We start from the raw sequence: 21,743 nt of genomic DNA on the forward strand, positions 1-21,743 counted from the left end.
CTAGCCTGGGTAAGGGAGACAGAAGTGGGGACGTGGGAAATTTAGTAAAGCAAGATGCCTTTTAAAATATTTGAAATCCAGGTAAGGAAAATAACACAAAAGAAAAAGTAGTGAAGGACATTAGTTATTAATGATTGAGAAGAAACCAATCTCTACCATAAATAAACCTAATTTGGTAGTGCTCCATTAAAAAAGATTCAGAAGATACCCATTCATTCCATTCTGTGAGGATGTGGAACAGATGTGAATGGCTCTTATATAGTAACCCTGTGGTTGTTGCCTGATAACCCTCAGTGCCTTTTAACAATTTAGTACTCTTGGCTTCAAATCTACCCGTCCCTCTGTGCCGTGTTCTCAGATAATGGAGCTGGATCCTATAAACTTCTCTCCCTTGTTAGCTCACATGAGGTTGAGTTTTGCTGGTAAAAGACAATCGAGAGACCCTGCAAGAGAAAGGGCTCTTCTTCCTGGTTTCATGGTGTTTCCAGGGTGTTTGGCCATTATGGCTTGGTTGCCATCTGCATTCACGGGAGAGGTCCTGTGTATTCAGCCTCCAGCAGGTACTTGTGGCCAGTCCCAGTCAAAGCTTCCTGCCATCTGCTCCGTCCCTCCTAACAGGGGTTCTTCCTGCCTGCCAGTCACAGCCTGAGATCCATTCTGACCAATTTCAGCCTGTGGACTGTGGAGCTGCTGTCCCAGGTCAACACAGTGAGCATGTCTGCCATAAATGTGTGTATCCACCTTGTCTTCAATGACATCTAAATTCCATCTTCAGAGTAGACCTGGTTTCACAGTAATCTCTCCTTTGGGTACTCTCCTTCAACATTAAGAAATTCTTTCTGATTTCCTTTATCTTAGTAGCCTTTCTTCTTAATAGGCTTTCCCTTACAAATAGGTAATAATTGTTTGCATCCATCTTCCCCTGATTCAATTCTGACTGATTACATTGCCACTCTGGTTGTTTAGCCCTCATTTGCAGTCCCTATAAGGTTGAGGACAAACCAATTTATTTGGAAATATGAGTACAATTCACTTTATTGGGAACTTTACAATAATATTATGATTTGTAATATATATATATAATTTATTTTAGTGAATAGCAAAAGCTTAAGAAATGTATAATATGTACCTGAGTATATATATTTTTTACTTTAATATAAATAAATCTTGAAAAACAGTCCAACAACACCAAGGTTGAAACCTCATGTACAAACTAAATTTTGGATGATTATAACACATTGATGTAGATTCATTTTTGGTTACAAAAGAACCATTCTAGTGAGGGATGTTAATAATGGGGAAGAGGCAGATATGTGGACAGGGGTAATAGAGGAAAACTCTGTAACTTCCTCTTAATTTTGTTGTGAACATGAAACTTCTCTAAAAATTATATCTGCAAAATATTCTGAGACAATAATTGCATGGCTTTTGGAGAAATGAGAAACATGTTCTTTTTTTTTTTTTTAAAGATTTTATTTATTTATTTGACAGAGCGAGATCACAAATAGACAGAGAGGCAGGCAGAGAGAGAGAGAAGGAAGCAGGCTCCCGCTGAGCAAAGAGCCCGACGTGGGACTCGATCTCAGGACCCTGAGATCATGACCTGAGCCGAAGGCAGTGGCTTAACCCACTGAGCCACCCAGGCGCCCAACATGTTCTTTATATATGGTGGGATAGCATTATACCAAAATTAGGTAACTAAAATGCCTGGTGCTTACAAGCATATGTTTTAATTTCTAAACAAGATGTAAAAAAAACTTTCTCCAGTCCAAAATTGAAATATGGACAAGCCTGATCACTCTCTGATGATACTGCCAACCTGGAATACAGAGAATTATGCCTCATTAATCTTACCAATATGTGGCTTATATACCATAATATTTTGATGAATTAACAATTTAGTTCAACTAATAGTTACATACCTCAATCAGAATATTTCCCATATAATTTATTATGAAAACACTTCAACAATTGTGCTTATATAATTATTCACATATTGCTGTTTTTCATTGTAAGATTAATTCTTTTAAGGCACAAATACAAAAATTCTTAAGAAACTTACGCTTTGGAAGAGAAAGTTGAGCGTTTTGGCTGCACAGATGGATTATTATTGCTTGTCTGGGGGACTCCAAGCCATGAGGAAGAAATGAAGAGGCCTAACAAATACTGTGAGAAAACAAATTTTATTAGAAGTCAAATAAAAGCTCTTATATTCATTTGAATTTTGTAGTAACAAAGTTAATTCTTGCTTTATAAAATCTTTCAAATTTTAATATTACACAGTAGACATGTTACAAAACTACCTTATAAGTAGGAGTAAGGGAAGACAACAAACAAAGAAAACAATTTCAGGCATCTGAAAATTGATAAAAGGTCAATAATTCATGAAATATTTACAGTGGAAAAAACCCTAGAGATTCAAGTAAGAAGCATCATATTTGTTGGTTAGGATTGTTATTGTCTGGGATTGCTTTGTGCCACCCCCCGCCCAATCCAGATCAGTGATCAAAATAAATTGTAGTTTTTACAGTTTGGAGAAGCTGCAGGAAGCAATGGTGTTGGTGCCACAGAGGAGACTTGATTAACAGTGGGGAAGAGAGTGAGAGAGCCCATTGACTCTTCAGCTCAACGTGATTATTTTTCTTGGTAATGAATGAGAAAAATGTGTACTTTTACTAGTCTGAAGTTGTGGCTTTGTTTCCAGCACTGTGACCCCCCCCAATAAATATAATGGGAAGGTATGATAAAGGAAAGTGTGACTGAAGAGATAACATGAGCTCTCTACACACTCCTGGCTGATGGAAAATACGTGCTTGGGGAGAGGAGACAAAAATGATCCTAGTAGAAAGTAAAGGTGAAGAAGACTCAAGAACTGCTATAAAGTTATGAGGACTCACCACACTCATGTGTGTGTGTGCATGCACACATACGTACACATACACACATATCACCTGACAGAGGGTAGAAGCCCTACTGACTTGTGGCATTTGAACACAGTCTTTAAAAAAAAAAATAGTGGTTGACATCTAAGCTAAAAAATCACAAGGATCATACCCAGGAAGATAGGTTAAAAAATAAAAATATAAACATATAATGTATTTTTATCCCCACGGGTACAGGTCTGTGAATCGCCAGGTTTACACACTTCACAGCACTCACGATAGCACATACCCTCCCCAATGTCCATAACCCCTCCCCCCTCTCCCAACCCCACCTCCCCCCAGCAACCCCCAGTTTGTTTTGTGAGATTAAGAGTCATTTATGGTTTGTCTCCCTCCCAATCCCATCTTGTTTCATTTATTCTTCTCTTATCCCCCTAACCCCCCATGTTGCTTCTCCATGTCCTCATATCAGGGAGATCATATGATAGTTGTCTTTCTCCGATTGACTTATTTCACTAAGCATGATACCCTCTAGTTCCATCCACGTCGTTGCAAATGGCAAGATTTCATTTCTTTTGATGGCTGCATAGTATTCCATTGTGTATATATACCACCTCTTCTTTATCCATTCATCTGTTGATGGACATCTAGGTTCTTTCCATAGTTTGGCTATTGTAGACATTGCTGCTATAAACATTCGGGTACATGTGCCCCTTCGGATCACTATGTTTGTATCCTTAGGGTAAATACCCAGTAGTGCAATTGCTGGGTCATAGGGCAGTTCTATTTTCAACATTTTGAGGAACCTCCATGCTGTTTTCCAGAGTGGTTGCACCAGCTTGCATTCCCACCAACAGTGGAGGAGGGTTCCCCTTTCTCCACATCCTCGCCAGCATCTGTCATTTCCTGACTTGTTAATTTTAGCCATTCTGACTGGTGTGAGGTGATATCTCATTGTGGTTTTGATTTGTATTTCCCTGATGCCGAGTGACGTGGAGCACTTTTTCATGTGTCTGTTGGCCATCTGCATGTCTTCTTTGCAGAAATGTCTGTTCATGTCCTCTGCCCATTTCTTGATTGGATTGTTTGTTCTTTGGGTGTTGAGTTTGCTAAGTTCCTTATAGATTTTGGATACTAGCCCTTTATCTGAGGTGAACATAAGAGACTATAGACTCTGAAAAACAACCTGAGGGTTTTGAAGGGTCAGGGGTGGGAGGTTGGGGGAACAGGTGGTGGGTAATAGGGAGGGCACGTTTTGCATGGAGCACTGGGTGTTGTGCAAAAACAATGAATACTGTTATTCAAAAAATAAACAAATAAAAATGAAAATAAACAAGATGAATTTGGAAATATTGAACAAAAATACCAGGAGACCAACTTTAGATAAGATTCTGTAGTAAAGTTTATGCAGCTTACAAGAAAATAATAAATCTAAGAAAAATGAAATAGAATGAATGTTCACTAAGCTACATTATCAAAAATGTCTTCCAAAAAAAATTAAAAATGGGGCAGCTGGGTGGCTTATATGGTTAAGCAACTAACTCTTGATTTTGGCTCAGGTCATGATCTCAGGGTCCTGGGATCAATCCCCACATCAAGTTCCATGCTTAGCATGGAGTCTGCTGGGGTTTTTCCTCTGTCCCTCTCCCTCTGCTCCCCCCCCCCCATTTGCTCTCTCTATATATCTCTTGCTCTGTCTCCAAAATAAGATAAATATATTTTTAAAAGGAATTAATACATACAAAAAACCGTGAAAATATCTTACATGCTAAGAGAAAGCATAGGCCAACAGAAATTTCTACTGGGATAAAATGTTACATTTATTAGAAAAAAAGTATTTTAGGAGCACCTGGATGTCTCAGTTGGTTAAGCCACTGCCTTCAGCTCAGGTCAGGATCCAAGAGTCCTGTGATTGAGTTCCATATCAGGCTTCCCCTCCTCTACAGGGAGCCTGCTTCTCCTTCTCCTTCTGCCTGCCACTCCCCCTGCTTGTGTTCTCTCTCTCTTTCTCTCTCTCTGTCAAATAATAAATAAAATCTTAAAAATATATTTTAATGTAATATTTACAAATAATTGTAAATATAAAGAAACAATGTTCCAATAATTAAGTGAATATATGATGGCAGTAATATAAGAGAAGGAAGTATCAACAGAATAATATAAATATATGAATAAACCCCAGAAAATTCTGTTTATGAATATATACTTGAAATGAAAAGTTCACTTATTAGCTCTACAGAATATGTGATATGCAGAAGAAAAAGTTGGTGAAATTGAGGAAGGAGTAACAGAATTTATTCATCCTATAGGATGAGAGAGAAAAATTAATAGAGTTCATAGATCTTCAAAAGCGCTTCAGGAAATCCAGCATAGATCTGAATACAAACTGAGAACCACAGAGGCAGAAAAAAGCAGAACAACAATCTTAAGTCACAATGAACAAGCAATTTATTAAATACCATTTTAAAAAATTTATGGAAACCACAGGCTAGAAAATCAATAGGATTATTACATACAAATCCACATCTCAAGATGTCATAATGATACCACCAAAAATCATTTGCAAACACAAAGAAATGCTCTTGAGCGAACAGGGTGGATTATGAGGTGACTTAAGTCAGTGTGCACATCAGCGAATAGGTGATAATATCCTCCACCTCCAGCAGCCTTAGACCACATCATCTAACACAGAATCCATATCTGCCCTGCACACTATTTCAGCCAGGAGGGGGTAAACTCACCCAAAGAAACACAAAGCCCCAGGCCCTATATCCTCTATGGAACCAAACTTTAAATACACCCAGACACATAGTTCATGTATATTCATTTTGATAAGGGTGCCAAGTCCATTCAATAGGGAAAGCATGGAATCTTTCATAAATGATGATGGGAAATTGACTATCCACATGCAAAAGAATGAAAGTGGAGGTTACCATTTACACTATGTACACAAGTTGACTCAAAATGGACTGAAGACCTAATCCTAAGACGTAAAACTATGACATTTCTTGAAGAGATCATGGAGAAAAGTAAACATCATATTCGGCAATGATTTCTTGGGTACATCACCAAAATCACAGACCACAAAGGAAAAGTTCACTGTAGGCAAATGTAGAACATCAAAACATTTTTGTGTATCAAAGGGGCATGATCAACACAATGAAAATATGGAATGGGGAAAAATGCTTGCAAATCATACATAAGACACGGGGTTCACATCCAAAATATATAAGGAATCCTACAGGTTAGTAACAACAACAAAACCAAATAACTCAATTGAAAAAATGGGCAAAAGAATTAAATAAGCATTTGTCCAAGAAAATGAAAGGTGAAAAGGCTTATGAAAAGATGCTCAGTATCCCTAATGATCAGATAAATGCAAATAAAAACCACAACGAGATATTTCTTCATACTCTGTAGGATGGATACTATCAAAGGAAAAAAAAGCATCAGTGAGAAGGTGGAAAAGAGGACCCTTGTACACTGTTAGAAGTACAAATTGGTCAGCCATTATGAAGAAGAGTATGGAACTTCTTGAAGAAATTAAAATGGAAGTACCATATGAATCAGCAATCCCACATGTAAGAAAATATCTAAAAGAACTGGAAGCAAGATCTCAAAGAGCTCTCTGGGTACCCATGGTCACTGCAGCATTATTCATAAAAGCCAAGTGGTAGAAGCAGGCCACATGCCCACTGAGGGAGGCAGGAATCAAGAAAACATAGGATGACACACATAACAATATTCAACGTTAAAAAGGAAGGTAATCCTACCACATGGGTGAAACTGCAGGCTGTTATGTTCGGTGAAATAAGCCAGTCTCTCTCTCTCTCTCTCTCTCATGCGCGCGCACATGCACACACACACACAAGATACATGATTCCACTTACATGAAGTATCTAAAGTAGTCAAGCTGAGAGAAACAGAAAGAAGAATGGTGGTTGAAGGTAAAGTACAGAAGGGAAATTATTGTTTAATGAGTAGAGAGTTCCAGTTTGACAAGGTGAAAGTTCTAGAGATCTGTTGGGCAACAATGTGAATATATTTATCGCTCCTAAACTGTGTGCTTAAAATTGGTGAAAATGTGAGGTATAGTTAAATGTAATGTCAGATGTGAGGGAGTATATGGTTCCCACCATACGACAGTCTGGAAAAAAACAAAACTCTGGAGACATTGAAAAGATCAGTGGTTAATGGTGTTTCGTGGGGAAGGGAGGATGGATAGGTGGAGCACAGAGGTTTTTAAGGCAGCAAAACTATTCTGTATAACTTCATAATGGTTGATATTTGTTAGTACATATTTCTTCAAACTCATAAAATGCACAATATCAAGAGGAAACCTCAAAGTACACTATGGCCTTTGCATGATAATGATGTATCAATATATTTTTATTAACTGTAGCAAATGAACCACTCCACTGAGGGATACCGAAAATGAGAAAGTCTACCCACTGTGGGTGTATAGACTCGAAGACAGTAGGAGAATACAGGAAATCTCTGTTCTTTGTCTCTGATTTCCTGTGAATCTAAAACTGCACTAAGAAAGCAGCATATTTTTTAACATGAATAATGTGGTAAATTTTACATTATGTGGGGTTTTTTTTTTGCTACAACTTAAAAAATAAAATAAAGGGCAAATTTGCAAAAAGAGGTGATCTTGACAATAGCAGGAGAAAACAAATTCTTATATTAAGGAAAATAACAATATGATTAACAGATGAATTCTCACCAGTAACAATGAGGAATAAGAGACAAGGAAGGTCAAATCAAGAGCTGAAAGTACTGAAAAGAAGAAACAAAACAACTTCTCTCCCACGCAAAACCTCCAAACAAACAAAAAGAAAAAGACTTTTCAGATATGAATTATAAATTCAGCAAAACCGTCTTTCAAAAAAGAAGGTGCATAAAGGCACCTTGAGTGTGGGTCTCGTGATTTTGGCTCAGATCATGATATCAGGGTCCTGGGATTGAGTTCCGTTATAAGCGCCTTGCTCAGTGGGAACTCTGCTTGAGGATTTTTCTCCCTCTCGCTCTGCCCTCCCACATTCACACTTGCTTCTTCTCCCTCTTTCTCAAATAAATAAACAAATCTCTAAAAAGGAAAAGAGGGTGCATAAAGATCCCAGGACAAACACAAAACTTAAGAAAAACACATTTCTTAATAGACCTGCTATCCAGAAGTATTCTTCAAGTCAAATGTAAGTGATGGCAGATGGTAATGCGTAGACATGAGAAGGAATAGATCAGCAGAAATAGTATGTTGGTAAATTTTAAAATATGTTTATGTATTTCAACTCTTAATTGCCTTAAAGGATAAGATTATTTAAAGCCACCATTATAACACTATATAGTTGGATGTATACCATATACCTTATTATTTTTAGCATTTGTTAATTTTTGTGTGCAGTCACCTTAAGCAGTTTATTTCAAATCATTAACATGAAATCATGAACACAGCGTAGGAAAAGACATGCATGATGGGTGTTCAGAAACCAGTACTAGCTGGCTTCAGTACAACATGTTTAGAAGTACACGTTTTCCAATCTTTCTGAAAGTAGAGTGTTCAATGAAACATTTCCAAATGTTGTAAATATTGTCTATGTTGAAATGGTATAAATAGAAGAAGAAATTATCATTATTATACATGGAAAATTTTTTCAGCATTCCCTGATCCAAAAAATAACTTCTCTGGTTTTTCTTATACTTTAAGACACATTTTGCTAATGGATGCATAAAATAAATTGAGATGAAGCATAGATGCTCAAAAACACCATTAAAAGTTATGCTTGATACTGAGATGCTGAGTATAGTTTCTGAGGAAGGAACCTGATGGGGTCACTCTCACTAATTGGGGTGTGTGCTGCCTCTGTAACAGCGAACCCAGCACCAAAACACAATTTTCATTTTTTGCCTTTTTCCCTAAAAACAAAAATCCCCTTCAGATTTCTGTTGCTTGGGAAAAACTGTTACTAACACAGGTCTTTCATAAAAGCTAAGTGACATAATGCAAATTTTTGATAAGCTGAGACATACCTGTAACAATTAGGGTCAGGAAATGGGTTATGTAACTGTTCATTTAATATATCTTATCAGAATTTAGTCAGAATTCATTTGAAGTAGATGGCGACAAGTAATAATATACGAGTAAAGAGTCCCATCAACAAGATGGAGAACTAGGATGACCCAATGTTTATCTGCCTCACAACAAACAATAAGAATAATTACTAAGCAGCTTCAAACTAAATACAGCTCAGGAAAATCTCTAAACCAAAAAACATCAAGAAACCTGATAGAGTTCAAAAGTCCAGGATGACACCACAGAGAGTAAAGAAAGCATTTTTTTTTAAAGATTTTATTTATTTATTCAACAGAGAGAGATCACAAGTAGGCAGAGAGGCAGGCAGAGAGAGAAAGCATGGAGGAAGCTGGCTCCCCGCCAAGGAGAGAGCCCGATGTGGGGCTCGATCCCAGGACTCTGGGATCATGACCGGAGCTGAAGGCAGAGGCTTTAACCCTCTGAGCCACCCAGATGCCCCTAAAGCAAGCATTTTTTTTCGATTTTATTTATTTTTTCAACGTAACACTATTCATTGTTTTTGCACAACATCTAGTGCTCCATGCAAAACGTGCCCTCCCTATTACCCACCACCTGTTCCCCCAACCTTCCACCCCTGACCCTTCAAAACCCTCAGGTTGTTTTTCAGAGTCCATAGTCTCTTATGGTTCGCCTCCCCTTCCAAATTTTACATTATATGTTTATTAAAGCAAGCATTTTGACTGTATTACCAAACCCTCTAGTTGAGAGTGATTGACTCCTGCAGGAATCCCCTCAGAGGAAGTCACCACACGGAGAGAAGGAGAGCAGGAGAGTCCAAGAAGTTTCGCCTTGGGGGACGTCTGCGGCTTTTGCATCAAAAGTGCCCACCAATGCTGATCCTGATTGATGAAACACCCCAGAAGGTCCCACTCTGCATCTACCCCGAGACTGGAGCTGTTGCTACTGTGAGACCTGCCTTCAGGGACCCCAGTTGCTACTCTTAGGTTTGGGCAGATGCTGCTGCTGCGCTGAGTCCCACCCACTGGGTCCATGTCAGGCGTCTGGGTCTTCACTGTAAAGGTGCTCCTGTGCTCTGAACCACACCCTTATCCCAGGCTTGGACTCTGAGCTGCCATTGCTAACACCAGGTTGCTGCTACTTGGACCCTTTCCTTCACCTATGGCAGTTCAAGTGACCCATCATTGCTAGTGGCAAGCTCCGACTGCCTTGACCCCATAGCAGGGCTCTGAGTCCTCATTGCTGATACCATACTGTCACATCCCAAGACACTCTTTCAGTTCCCATTTCACAGCCTAAACTATCATTGGAAGCTATGTTGATAGAGCTCCATGCCCAGATCCCTGGGTCCTGACACATGGCTATGACCAGCCAGCACTCGGTCAAGATGTAATCTAACATAATCTTTGTGATCATACTGCAATACGTAATGTATCAAATGAACACAATGCATGTCTAAAATACGTAGAATGCATTATGTCAACTATATCTCAATAAAACCAAACAGAAGATATATTTGTGATACCTACACCAACTACCGAGGAAATAGCTTAAGAATGTAGCCGAGACATCAATAGAAAAATTAAAATGGAATACTAAAATAATATATATTTAATACAAAAGATATCACAAAATGTGGAAGAAGAAACCAAGAGATGAATACATAATACATAACAAATGTCAGACTTAAATCCAACTAACCCAATAACATTCATGTAAATTAAATATTCTTATAAAAATATAGAAGTTGTCATCCCAAACAAAAAATGTAAGATCCATCTATATGCTTTCTGTAACAGACACACTTTAGAGTCAAAGGCACAAATAGGTGTAAGAAAAGATTAGAAAAATATACCCCTGACAAACAGTAACCTTGTAAGTGAGCAAAAAGGGCTATCCTAATACCTAAGTAGCTGTCAAAACAAGAAATATTATTAGAAATTAAAAGAAACATTTCATGAAATCTTGCCATTTGCGACGACGTGGATGGAACTAGAGGGTATCATGCTTAGTGAAATAAGTCAATCGGAGAAAGACAACTATCATATGATCTCCCTGATATGAGGAAGTGGAGACATAACATGGGGGGTTAGGGGGTAGGAGAATAAATGAAACAAGATGGGATCAGGAGGGAGACAAACCGTAAGTGACTCTGAATCTCACAAAACAAACTGAGGGTTGATGGGGGGAGTATGTGCTATGGTGGGTGCTGTGAAGTGTGTAAACCTGGTGATTCACAGACCTATACCCCTGGGGATAAAAATATATTATATGTTTATAAAAAAAAAATTGGAAGGGGAGGTGAACCATAAGAGACTATGGACTCTGAAAAACAACCAGAGGGTTTTGAAGGGCCAGGGGTGGGAGGTTGGGGGAACAGGTGGTGGGTAATAGGGAGGGCACGTATTGCATGGAGCACTGGGTGTTGTGCAAAAAGAATGAATACTGTTACGCTGAAAAAATAAATAAAATGGAAAGATCCTGGGTAAGTCTGTAATATTCAGAGTTACCAGAATATATAAAATGAAAAAAGAAAGAGGAAGATAAAGCAATGATAAACATATATTATTCACCTGACAACAGAATCCTGGCCTCAAACACATGAAATAGAAAGTGACAGATTTGGAAGGATAAATAATTCAATGAGCATAGTTGAAGATTTAAAAGCTCTTCTGTCAGTAGTGAGAGAATAGCTAGTCAGAAAATCAGGAGCCCTGTGAAGACTGTCAAAGTAGTAAGAACCACTTTTACATAACTGACATATATAGAAAGGGGTCTAGGTCATAAACAGGGATCAAATATTTAAAGGATGGAAATTTTCAAAGTATAGTGTCTGAAGACAAAGGAACATTAGAAACCACAACAGAAGGAAATATGGGCAATTTTCAAATATGTGGAAAATGATACATTTCTGAAAAATTTCCAGTTCAAGGATGAAATCTTTGAAAATACCCTTTACTGGATGATACTAAACTGAGAATATATCAAAATCTTATGTGGGATTGAATGTAGTGTTTAGAGACAATTTGTAGCTTTGTCATTTACACTCAAAAGGAAAAACGTTATAAAATGCCTGGTCTGAAGAGTTCCCTTTCAAGAAAATATAAAGAAAAGAGCCAATTAAAATTACAGAAGGAAGAAATAATAACAAAAATGTAGCTGAAAGATGATTGTGAGGTATGTATAGTAGAATAACTCAGGGAAGCCTTGAATGGATCAATACCCAAATATCCAAGGGCATCAGCAATAGGATGGATGAATACATTGTAGTAGAATCAGGCAATGGATCAGAAATGAGTTTGGACAATTTGGAAACTTCATGCAACTCTATGGATGAATTGCACAAGTTTAGCTTCCCCTGAAAATTCCAAAAATAAAGTATGCATACCATATGATTCCATTTATATAAATGTCTTTTTTTTAAATGCAGGAAAGAACTTGAAAGGGAACTTGCAGTGCTGGTAAAATTAATTTACACATTGCAGGCGATGGTGATACTTGAAAATGCACCCATCAGTTGGCAAGTATCCTTGGGCATCCATCTGTATGTACATTATACCACAATAAAATCACCACAAGAGAATATTATGATAACGTGCACACTATTTAAAACGGGATTTTCATAAAATTGAAAAAATCCTACCAAATACAACTTGTGAAGACTGAAACAAAAAGAAATAAAAATATCAGAAGTATCTTATAACTTCTAATACATTTTTATCTGTCATTCTGAAAGCTTTCCACACTCAGTGACAGAATATTTAGATGTTTATGAATGAAGAAAATGTAAGGCAATTAAAAACCAAAGACCCCTTGTGGGGTAGAAAAAGAAGCTAATAGAATATGAGATGTGTGCATTTTGATGGGAATATTAAAAAAAGGAAATTATGTGTCAGTGGCAATAATATATTTAGACAAAATATAAAAATGATGGATTATGACATAAGTATATTTATTGAAGGAATACCATCCTGGATTTACATTTACAATTCCATCAGCTTAGTTTGTCATATTAACAGAATAAACAAGGTCAAATAATGTGACATCTGTGGTGCAGAATGCTACTGATAAACTAATATTCATTCTTAATTCATTCTTAATTAAAAAAATATTTACAAAGAAATAAATATGAAATGATGCAATGATCTAGAATACATATAACAACACTGAAAAAGAACTATTATAAACCCACTGTTTAAAAAAGTGGCTTTTTTTTTTTTTAATTTATCCATTTGACAGACAGCAAACACAAACAGGCAGAGAAGCAGGCAGAGAGAGAGAGAGGAGGAAGCAGGCTCCCTGCTGAGCAGAGAGCCCGATGCGGGGCTCGATCCCAGGACCCTGGGATCATGACCTGAGCCGAAAGCAGAGGCCCTAACCCACTGAGCCACCCAGGCGCCCCAAAAAGTGGCTGTTTTTAAAGTGTGATATTGAGGGGTGCCTGGGTGGCTCAGTGGGTTAAAGCCTCTGTCTTTGGCTCAGGTCATGATCCCAGGGTCCTGGGATTGAGCCCCACATCAGGCTCTCTGCTCAACAGGAAGCCTGCTTCCCTTCCTCTCTCTCTGCCTGCCTCTCTGCCTACTTGTGATCTCTGTCTGTCAAATAAATAAGTAAAATCTTGAAAAAAATAAAGTGTGATATTGACATAAAATACATAATTATATTAATAAAATAGATTGTAAAGTGCAAAAACTATACCCACGTGCAAATGGAATGCAGGTTTCAACAAAGTTGCAGTCATTCAGTGGAGAAAGTAAGTTTTTTCAGCATATGTTGTGAAAACAATGGAGTATCAATATTATTAATAAATATATACTTTAGACTATGTACAAAAATATCAAAAATTGATCATCCTTAAATGTAAATGATAAAATTTCAAGAAGATGGATGAGAAAAAAATGCATGACCTAAAATTGGGCAGACATTTCTCAGAACACCAAAAACATGATCCATGAAAGAACAAATTGATGAAGTGTGGTTCATCAGGATAATTTCTACTTTTTGAGGAGAAAAGAAAGAAAAGTCATAGACTTGGGAGAAAATATTTGCAAATCATACATCTAATAAAAGCCTTGCTGCCAAGATACAAAAAGAATTATCAAAATACAATAACAGAAACTAAAAATAAAATAAGCAAAATATTTCAAGAAATAACTTCATCAAAAAATGTGTATGGGTGGCAAATGAGTACAGTAGAAGAAGCCTAACAATCTTAGTCTTAGGAAAATTCATATTAAAACATCTGTATATCAGACGTCCTCTTCCTTCTACCAAATATCACTAAAACCCCTGAACTTTACATACAAGACAACATACGAAGATTCAGAAAGATGATGAGAAAGCTGACAGACCCGCGCACTCCAGACCCGAGGAATGACATGGCAATGAGCTCCCTAGAATTTCTCTTTCTTTTAGATGTCCCAGTCTGGTGCCAGAGAGGCTGACGACTCACAGACCCAAGGGGGACAGGCAACAGCCCCCAAAATATTTTTTCTCCCTAGTCAAAATAATGGAAGAAATGCATGCTAGAAAGACAAAAGTTTTAGACTAGTGCATTATCCCAATCAAATGCTCCAACTGTCCAGGGAACATATCACTCAGAAATGCAGGTGAAATACGGCATTCTCTGAAAAAGGAAAACTAAGAAAATGTGTCACCACCAGACTCACTCTGAAAAAATTGCTAAAGGGAATTATCTAAACAGAAATTAAATGATGAAAGAAGAAATCTTGGATCATCAGGAAGAAAGGGACAATAAATGAAAGAATAAAATTACCATTAGGGCTAATGGACTTTCCTTCACCTCCTGTGTTGTCTAAATTGTTTGCGATTTGAAGCAAAATCATCGGTTGATGCAAAATTATAACATTGTTTAGAATTAGAAAATTCTGTAATAAAATTGATTTTACCAGTAAGTGGTTAATGAAGTAATGAACATGTTGGGAAAAAAAATTCAAAAGCTTAAAGAACCAAAACTCACCACTTTTTACAGTATTTTGTTTAAACAATTTCAAGAATTAATTTGTATGTCTCTATAAGGTCTCTCCTATAACTTGCTTTTGAGGTATGAAATCTGAATATATTCAGATAACATTATCTGAATATATTCAGATAAGTAGAGAAATATTTAAGACAATTATAGTATCAAGGGGACACAGTAAAGTACAGAAAGGAAAGTAAGGCTTTACATTTTACTGAGACTGTAGTGGGTTGTGGTAGACTGTGTAGACTGATATATGTGTATACAATTATCCGTATAAATATATCTAATACTTATACTATTTATAGAAAGTATATTAGAGCATATATGGATGTATATTTATAAACTTATATGGATGTATAGTTATAACTTTTATAAATTTAAAACTTTAAAGTTTTAAGTTTTAAAGATTTTTAAGTTTTAAGATAAAGTTTTAAAGTTTTTATCCACTTGGATCTTCTTAATTAGGCCATGACATAGAAAAGTATAACCTTCACTTTTATCTCACAGCATCGTAAATACAACATCACCAAAAATAAATTCCAATTGTATCATAAACCTTAACTAAAGGTTAAAAAATAAATAAATAAAAAGGTAAATCCAGGAAAGTCATATAGGAAATTATATTCACGAACTTTGACTAACTTCAGAAATCAGTCCAAAATAATCACCAACACCCAAATGATAAATTGGGTGATGATAACATTAAAATTTTTTTGATTTAAATTTAATTGGCCAAGGTATAGTACATCATTAGTTTTTTATTAAAATTCTGATCATAAAAAACGTCAGTAGGAGTAAAAATGCAAGTCAAGGCTATTTTCATCTCATAAACTCAAACAAGTGCTCATATCTAAAACATGAAAACTTCTAATAAGGGAAAAGAAACACCATTTGGGAGAAATGGGCAATGAATACACACAGCAATATAATGCTTTATTTCTACATTATTATTTTATTATGACAAACAAAACATTTCTATTCCCTAATTATACTATATACTATGTCATTATGTATAATAAATCATAAATATAATATATGGAAAAAATAGAAAAGACTTTTCATAAAGTAATTATTCATAATACTTTCATACTAAAGAGGAACTAAAATTCTGAGACTACCTTTTAGAAGGTCCTATTCATATTAGACAGCAGTGAGCATTCATAAACTCTAGACAAATGCAATTATATAGATGGATTACAATATCACATGAGAGTGAAAGGAGACACCCATAAAAATGCATACTCCATTATCCCACTGATGTAAGGTTTGAAAATAAGCAAAGATATTTCACATTATTAAAATGGGGAGGGCTGGGGCGCCTGGGTGGCTCAGTGGGTTAAGCCTTTGCTCTCAGCTCAGGTCATGATCTCAGGGTCCTGGGATCAAGCCCCGCATTGGGGTCTCTGCTCAGCAGGGAGCCTGCTTCTCTCTCTCTGCCTGCCTTTCTGCCTAATTGTGATCTCTCTGTCTGTCAAATAAATAAATAAAAATCTTTTAAAAAAAATGGGTAGGGCTCCAAAGATACAGATGTAGTGAAAAGAAGAGCCATCTGTACCCCAATGTTTATAGCAGCAATGGCCACGGTCACCAAACTGTGGAAAGAACCAAGATGCCCTTCAACGGACGAATGGATAAGGAAGATGTGGTCCATATACATGATGGAGTATTATGCCTGCATCAGAAAGGATGAATACCCGGGGCGCCTGGGTGGCTCAGTGGGTTAAAGCCGCTGCCTTCGGCTCAGGTCATGATCCCAAGTTCCTGGGATCAAGCCCCGCATCGGGCTCTCTGCTTGGTGGGGAGCCTGCTTCCTCCTCTCTCTCTGCCTGCCTCTCTGCCTACTTGTGATCTCTGTCAAATAAATAAATAAAATCTTAAAAAAAAAAAGAAAAGAAAGGATGAATACCCAACTTTTGTAGCAACATGGAAGGGACTGGAAGAGATTATGCTGAGCGAAATAAGTCAAGCAGAGAGAGTCAAGTATCATATGGTCTCACTTATTTGTGGAGCATAACAAATAACATGGAGGACATGGGGAGATGGAGTTGAGAAGGGAGTTGTGGGAAATTGGAAGGGGAGATGAACCATGGGAGACTATGGACTCTGAAAAACAACCTGAGGGTTTTGAAGGGGCGGGGGGTGGGAGGTTGGGGAACCAGGTGGAGAGTAATAGAGAGGGCACGTATTGCATGGAGCACTGGGTGTGGTGCAAAAACAATGAGTACTGCTACACTTAAAATAAATAAATAAATTTTAAAAAATGGGTAGGGCTGATAGAGGCTCTAAACTTCTTTTTCATGCTCTGATTTGTAATTGCATGGTTCTATTTTGTGAACAAGTTGCACCATCCATATATTTAATTTCCTTGACATGTGATAAAATTAAACAGTAAAGTTATTTCAGGCAAAAGAGCATTCGTACAAGCAGACTTTTCTATGAAAAGCAAGAACTGGTAATTGTCAGGTGTACAATAAAGATTTAAAAATATAAATAAAATATCACAGAGTTAAACTATGGAATAATAACAGACTTTAAATAAGCTAGAAATACGTACATGAAGATGGATGAACTCTAAAATATAATATTAATTGATAAGCTTTTAATAAAATTTGGAAACATCTGAAATCTTACCCATTCTTCTTCATCCTCTATGGAGAGCAGGGTAGAGTTCTCCGAAGCACAGGCTGACAAACTCTCATTCCATGATTTTCTTTCAGTGGTAATGTAATAGCAATTGTTGGAATATGTCATCCACTCTTTTGGACAATGACCACAGTAATATGCTGGACAAAAATTATAAGATATTCTCCAAAAAGGTTCAAATATTAAAAAATGCAAATTGACAACTGACATATGTATACACATGTGTATATAACATATCCACGATCCCTCACAAGCTGGCAAAAATAAAGCAAAACGCACATGTGATACCCCCAGAAGAGTGAGACTTTTGCCCTAATATATGTGCTCATTTAGAGCAAATACACACATAACCACACACACACACACACACACACACACACACACACACACACAATCTCTAAATGTCCTTTGAGTCACTGAATAAAACAACTGTTTTGGAATTGTAGAATGGTTTATCTTTTATCATGCTATAGCAGGAGGAAATTTGAGATAATCAATGACTATGGGTATGACGATCTTGTGATTTTTTAAAAGTTTTATTTATTTGATATATTTTTGTTTTTTAAAAGATTTTATTTGACAGGGAGAGAGCAAACAGAAGCAGGGACAGTGGCAGGTAGAGGAAGAGGCAGGTTCCCCACCAAGCAGGAAGCCTGATGCTGAACTGGATCCCAGGACCCTGAGATAGGACCTGAGCAGCAGGCTGATACTTAACCAACTGAGCCACTCAGGCATTCCATGGGTATGGTGATTTTAAATAGTATTTCGTCATACTGTTTCATAAGTAATAGAAGTAATAATAAGTATTACTTTCCTATAATTATTATTTCTGAGAGTTTATTACATGATTTTCTAATCTGTTTTCCTCAAAAGAATCAATTATCAGGGGTGCCTGGATGGCTCAGTGGGTTAAGCCTCTGCCTTCGGCTCAGGTCATGATCTCAGGGTCCTGGGATTCAGCCCACATAGGGCTCTCTGCTCAGCAGGGAGCCTGCCTCCCCCTCTCTGCCTTCCTCTCTGCCTACTTGTGATCTCTGTCAAATAAATAAATCTTAAAAAAAAGAATCAATTGCCATCTTTTCCTAGCCTAAGACAGAGATAAAATAGAAATTACAATAATAACGGAATTTTGAAAATGATGTACCTTTCTGGATCCTAGTTTCCAGGGATGTTTTGTTCTGTTTCGGTCCTTCAGTAACTAGAAAAATTAAAGCAATCTTCATACAAACTTGATATTAAACTAAATAAAACATAATGATTTGAGTTTCTTGGTTAGAAAGTTGCTATATTGTTTAGAATTAGAAAATTCTGTAATAAAATTGATTTTACCAGTAAGTGGTTAATGAAGTAATGAACATGTTGGGGAAAAAAATTCAAAAGCTTAAAGAACCGAAACTCACCACTTTTTACAGCATTTTGTTTAAACAATCTCAAGAATTAATTTGTATGTCTCTATAAGGTCTCTCCTATAACTTGCTTTTGAGGTATGAAATCTGAATATATTCAGATAGTATTATCTGAATATATTCAGATAATAATACTCTCTACAATTATTCTATTATTTCTATGTTTGGCAAATTCAGAGCAACCATTCCACACTGAAAGCCCACATGCATTCAAATGAGATAAGACAATTCCATAGTACTGTGCGATATTTCGGGGTACTGACAATCATTAAAGTGAAAAATTCTCTTGTAGACATTCAAACACTTACCAGGAATAACAGCTATTGTGACCACAGTGGACATTAAGACAAGGCAAATGATCCCCAGGATCCCAGCAATGAGCTTCCCTGGACATAAAGGTAAATAGTTGGAAGAGAAATGAAAAAAAAAAAAAAAAGAGAAAGGATGGGCAGAAATAATCCTTTAGGAAATGTACATATAAGAGAACCAACAAGATGCACAGAGAATCATATAAAAACTTGCACTCCAAACCCATATCTACCATTATAATCTTCTCAGAATGTAACATTGCAGTGGCAGTAAATTTATTACCCCAGGAATGTTGGTAAAGATTACAAATTATAACAAAGCTGGAACAAAGTTAGTCTTCAAATATCAATTACAACACTATATTGCAACTTCAAGTTCTGATCTTCAGAAATGAAGAATAGATGTCATTCCCTACTCATTCTCTGCACTTCTACTGCCCAACTGCGCATCATAGTACATCATACTACAGATATACTGTGTGTTACATGTTTTACCTTTGCAGTGGGAGTTCTTGCTGTTCCTTTGAGGATCCTGAGAAGCATTTTTAAAATTTGAAGCATCTTGAAGAGTTAATTCTGCGTATGTTATTTCCTGCTCAGTTTCCGAAATGGGACTTTTAGTGCCCTTATCTTTCACTTGCTGTCTTTTTGAACCCTTAACCTGACTGAGTTCTGCGTAGGTAACTCCTTGGTTATTCATCTGGGCAGCTGTGTCCTGTCAGGCACAGGGCTGAGTGGGACTGTACTGAAGGACTTGATGAATAGTGTATGCGATGACAAGATTGCTGAGACAGTCACAGTGGGTGGAGTGTGTGGTGAGTGGTAGTACTCATTTGCTGTTGAACAGTGTAAAATCTGGTACTAATTTCCTTAGAACATTTCATGATAGAATAAATTATTTTTACAATGATATTCTATGCTTGACACAATAGTATTAGTTGGAAAATTGTAAAGCAATAAATTAGTGAAGAAGAAAGGAATTCAGGAATAATAGTGTCCTTATTAGTTTAAGGTCAGAATCCACAAAAATATTTCAACATTATTAGAATAACTGGTTTAAAATTAAAATGCCAAATTAGCAAAAAAACAGTGCTGCACCAATTTTGGGGGGCAATTTTTATATCAGGTGTTGGTTAAATATTGGTGTTCTAAGATTGGGGACTACTAGTTTAATACATATAGGAATTTCCTGGAGTAAATGACTTTTATTTCAACAATTAGATTTCTTTACCTAAAAGGCAATGCAGCCCCATCTAGTGAACTCTTATTTTGAATAATTATGGAGTTCTGAGAAATCATTAAATTTTAAAAGAAAGATTTTATATGTCACATGACACATTAAACTTTTCCAAAACCTGAACTATATTGAAAACAAAACAAAAAAAAAAACCATATATATATTTAAAGGTTATATTTATTTACTTGAGAGACAGAGGGTGTTCGTGTGAGCTTAGAAGGAGAGGGAGAAAGAGACTCCCTGCTGAGCAGACAGCCTGACACTGGACTCACTCCCAGGACCCGGAGATCATGAACTTAGCCTAAGGCAGATGGTTAACCAGTTGACTGAGTCACCCAGGCGCCCCAAAACCTGTATTTTTAAAAACTACTTATTAACACCAGAAACTGACAATTGGTTTAATAGCAAAGAATGAAAGCTTTGGATGATAAATAAGAGTGTAAATCGTGGGGCACCTGGGTGGCTCAGTGGGTTAAGCCTCTGCCTTTGGCTCAGGTCATGATCTCAGGGTCCTGGGATCAAGCCCCACATGGGCGGGGGGGGGGGGGTCTCTGCTCAGCAGGGAGCCTTCTTCCCTCTTCTTTCTCTGCCTGCCTCTCTGCCTACTTGTGATCTCTGTTAAATAAATAAATAAATAATCCTTTAAAAAATTAGTGTAGGTCATTTATAGAAGAACACTGTTGGCAAAAACTTCTAGAAATGTCTATGAATGTCAAAGGCAGTGAGGGTAGCTTTAGTTGTATAACTAATTCCACTAAATGAAATCAATGTAATTTTATAATTCAGTCAATGATCTCTGCAGTTAGTGAAAGCTGGAATTACTCCTTGCTCTCAATCTTACAAAGTATGAGTTTTAAGAAGTTACTTCCTGTCTAGTTATTTAGTTTTTACTAATCTAAAATGATAGTTAAAATATGTAAAACATAATGCAGATAAAACACTTAACATTCCATCTGGCTTTTCTAAGCTCTCAATAATATATCAGTTATTTTAATTATTATTTTTTTTAAGATTTTATTTTATTTATTTGACAGAGAGAGAGAGATCACAAGTAGGCAGAGAGGCAGGCAGAAAGAGAGGAGGAAGCAGGCCCCCTGCGGAGCAGAGAGCCTGACGCGGGGCTGGATCTCAGGACCCTGAGATCATGACCTGAGCCGAAGGCAGCGGCTTAATCCACTGAGCCACGCAGGTGCCCCTATTTTAATTATTTTTAACACAATGGACACTTT

The 21,743-nt window shown here is 36.9% G+C and overlaps 1 protein-coding gene across 1 annotated transcript; it reads right to left on the reverse strand.

Moving 5' to 3' along the window:
• Positions 1-31: 31 nt before the first annotated feature.
• Positions 32-19,991, reverse strand: LOC123946752 (NKG2-A/NKG2-B type II integral membrane protein-like). Its single transcript, XM_046012466.1, has 7 exons — positions 19,773-19,991; positions 19,278-19,355; positions 18,708-18,761; positions 17,552-17,703; positions 2,063-2,166; positions 1,653-1,819; positions 32-1,445 (listed from the first exon to the last, which is right to left on the reverse strand). The coding sequence occupies exons 1-6, from the start codon at positions 19,975-19,977 to the stop codon at positions 1,699-1,701; spliced, it is 714 nt and encodes a 237-aa protein (XP_045868422.1). The 5' UTR covers positions 19,978-19,991; the 3' UTR covers positions 32-1,445; positions 1,653-1,698.
• Positions 19,992-21,743: the final 1,752 nt, after the last annotated feature.

Source organism: Meles meles, chromosome 7 (assembly GCF_922984935.1).
Source record: "Meles meles chromosome 7, mMelMel3.1 paternal haplotype, whole genome shotgun sequence".
NCBI lineage: Eukaryota > Metazoa > Chordata > Mammalia > Carnivora > Mustelidae > Meles > Meles meles.